Source organism: Cyprinodon variegatus, unplaced genomic scaffold (genome assembly GCF_000732505.1).
Source record: "Cyprinodon variegatus isolate N-32 unplaced genomic scaffold, C_variegatus-1.0 Scaffold140, whole genome shotgun sequence".
In the NCBI taxonomy this organism is placed as follows: domain Eukaryota; kingdom Metazoa; phylum Chordata; class Actinopteri; order Cyprinodontiformes; family Cyprinodontidae; genus Cyprinodon; species Cyprinodon variegatus.
Genome location: NW_015150593.1, coordinates 1050353 through 1052121, shown reverse-complemented (window position 1 = coordinate 1052121; position 1769 = coordinate 1050353). Strand labels below are relative to the sequence as shown.

The window sequence follows — 1769 nt, the reverse complement described above, 5'->3', positions numbered from 1 at the left end:
TTGTTTTCCTTAATCTAGTTGCGCTTTTAGAGTTGTAGTTGCAGTTTGCACTTCAGGGCCCCCGTACTTTTGTTTAGAAACATGCAGGTTGAAACGAGAATCTTCACCAGCATATTGCACTCCATTTTGGGAAAGACACCCTCAGAATAATGCTCGAGCAGGAAACTTGCAGATTATAGGAACCATCTCGTTTCAATTTGCATGTTTCTAAATAAAAACAAGCCCTTGTGGGGCTACTGTATAAATCCCCGACCTCAACGCTATTTCTGACATTTTGAAATTGAAAAAGCTCCTGGATGGGAAGAGAAACCTCTTCAAACTTGGAAACAAACTCCAGTGGATTGTTTTTTTTTTTTTTTTTATTTGAAATGGCTATGACCTTGATGACTGAAAATCTTCACCAGCAGGTAGAAGTGTAGATGTAGGCCTTTAATAAAGTATTTAATTCTCCTCTAACTAGATAAAACTCTTTCAAATTGGATTGTTCTGAAAGTCCAATAATTCCAAAACAAAAAAACAAGGTTTGGAAAGAATAAAGCACATTAACATTAAGCTTCTAGAATGGCTCTGACCTCAATTGCATTGTAAATATATTAGCTGTGCTTAAACACTGGGTTGTTACCTGAAAACCGAGAATCTGGCAAGGTTTAATTAGCTCATCTCTACAAAAATGTATGCAGTAATTTAGGAGAAACCAAACAGTCCACAGACATCAGGTAAAGCCCAATATTGAAATGCCATTTTTTCAGATTATCAGTGTGGGAATGCTGATTAGATCCTAATTTGAAATCTTCTACAGTTTCCTAACACTCCTCTTTCTGTCTGTCCCCTCAGGGGAGTGAGCTAGGTTGGAACTCGATTGTGACTCTCTCTGCAGCCGCAGCACTGCTGCTAGCAATGGCTGGCTTGTTGAGAGCCCTGGTCCGGTGTTGATTGGATGGGAGGGACGTCCGCTTCAAACCAGCCTGTGTTCTCTCTCCCTGCCACATAAACAGACTGAACTGGAGCCCTTTCAATACAACACACCTAAAAACAGTATCATAGATAACATGCTGAGAAGTTTGTTCTCTGGGGAGATTGGTACTACATGGAAACACGGACTGAGATGGGCTCAGTCTAAGCGCTGCGACGATGAGCTGCCCTGCAGCACAAATCAGGAGTAATTCATTAAATAGATGTATGCTAATGTTGTGTCAGTCCTTTCTGAATAGGATCTTCTTCTCTTTTAATATGTGACAGAATTAAGGTCTTGTTTATTAATGTTTCCTAATTAGAATGTCATTAATTTGTAAAACTTGATTATTTAATTTTTTGTGTTTTTTCTTGTATTGCTCATAAGTGTTTCTGGTAATATTGAAAGTAGTTCTCCACCTGTAAATCTTTAAGAAAGCTGGCTGTTAGCATCACCAATTTATAAACTGGCAGCCAGTCATTTCACACCGTATGTTTTTATCTGCTATTTATTTTTAAATCACTTGTTTTTATTGTAAAACTAATTTAATTTAGCTCCTCTTCTTCTTGAACTAACTGATCTATGCTTGCCTTAACACTTTGAAACCTAGTCCTTTAATTTGAACTAACTTTGCATTATAGGTCGACAATAAGAGTTTCTTTAATCTTTATCTCTTGTTTTAAAACAATTCAGTCGTTTTCTAAAGAGACGCCGAACTACGGAAGGGCCACTGAAAAAAAAAAAAAAGTTAACTGATTTTTTTTTATTTTATTTCAGTATAGTCTGAGAAAAAAAGTTAGAATTCTGATATTAAAGT

General features: G+C 36.8%; 1 protein-coding gene across 2 annotated transcripts in view; it reads left to right on the top strand.

Annotated features, from left to right (window-relative positions):
* LOC107086001 (coiled-coil domain-containing protein 136-like) overlaps positions 1-1736 on the top strand; it is a 48883-nt gene extending 47147 nt beyond the window's left edge. For both annotated transcript variants that reach the window (XR_001481289.1, XM_015376716.1), the window contains exon 8: positions 835-1736. Coding sequence is in view for 1 of the 2 variants with exons in the window: in XM_015376716.1 (XP_015232202.1) it covers positions 835-847 (13 nt within the window). In the remaining variant the exon portion in view is untranslated. The remainder of the gene's footprint in view (positions 1-834) is intronic.
* The last annotated feature ends 33 nt before the right edge of the window (positions 1737-1769 follow it).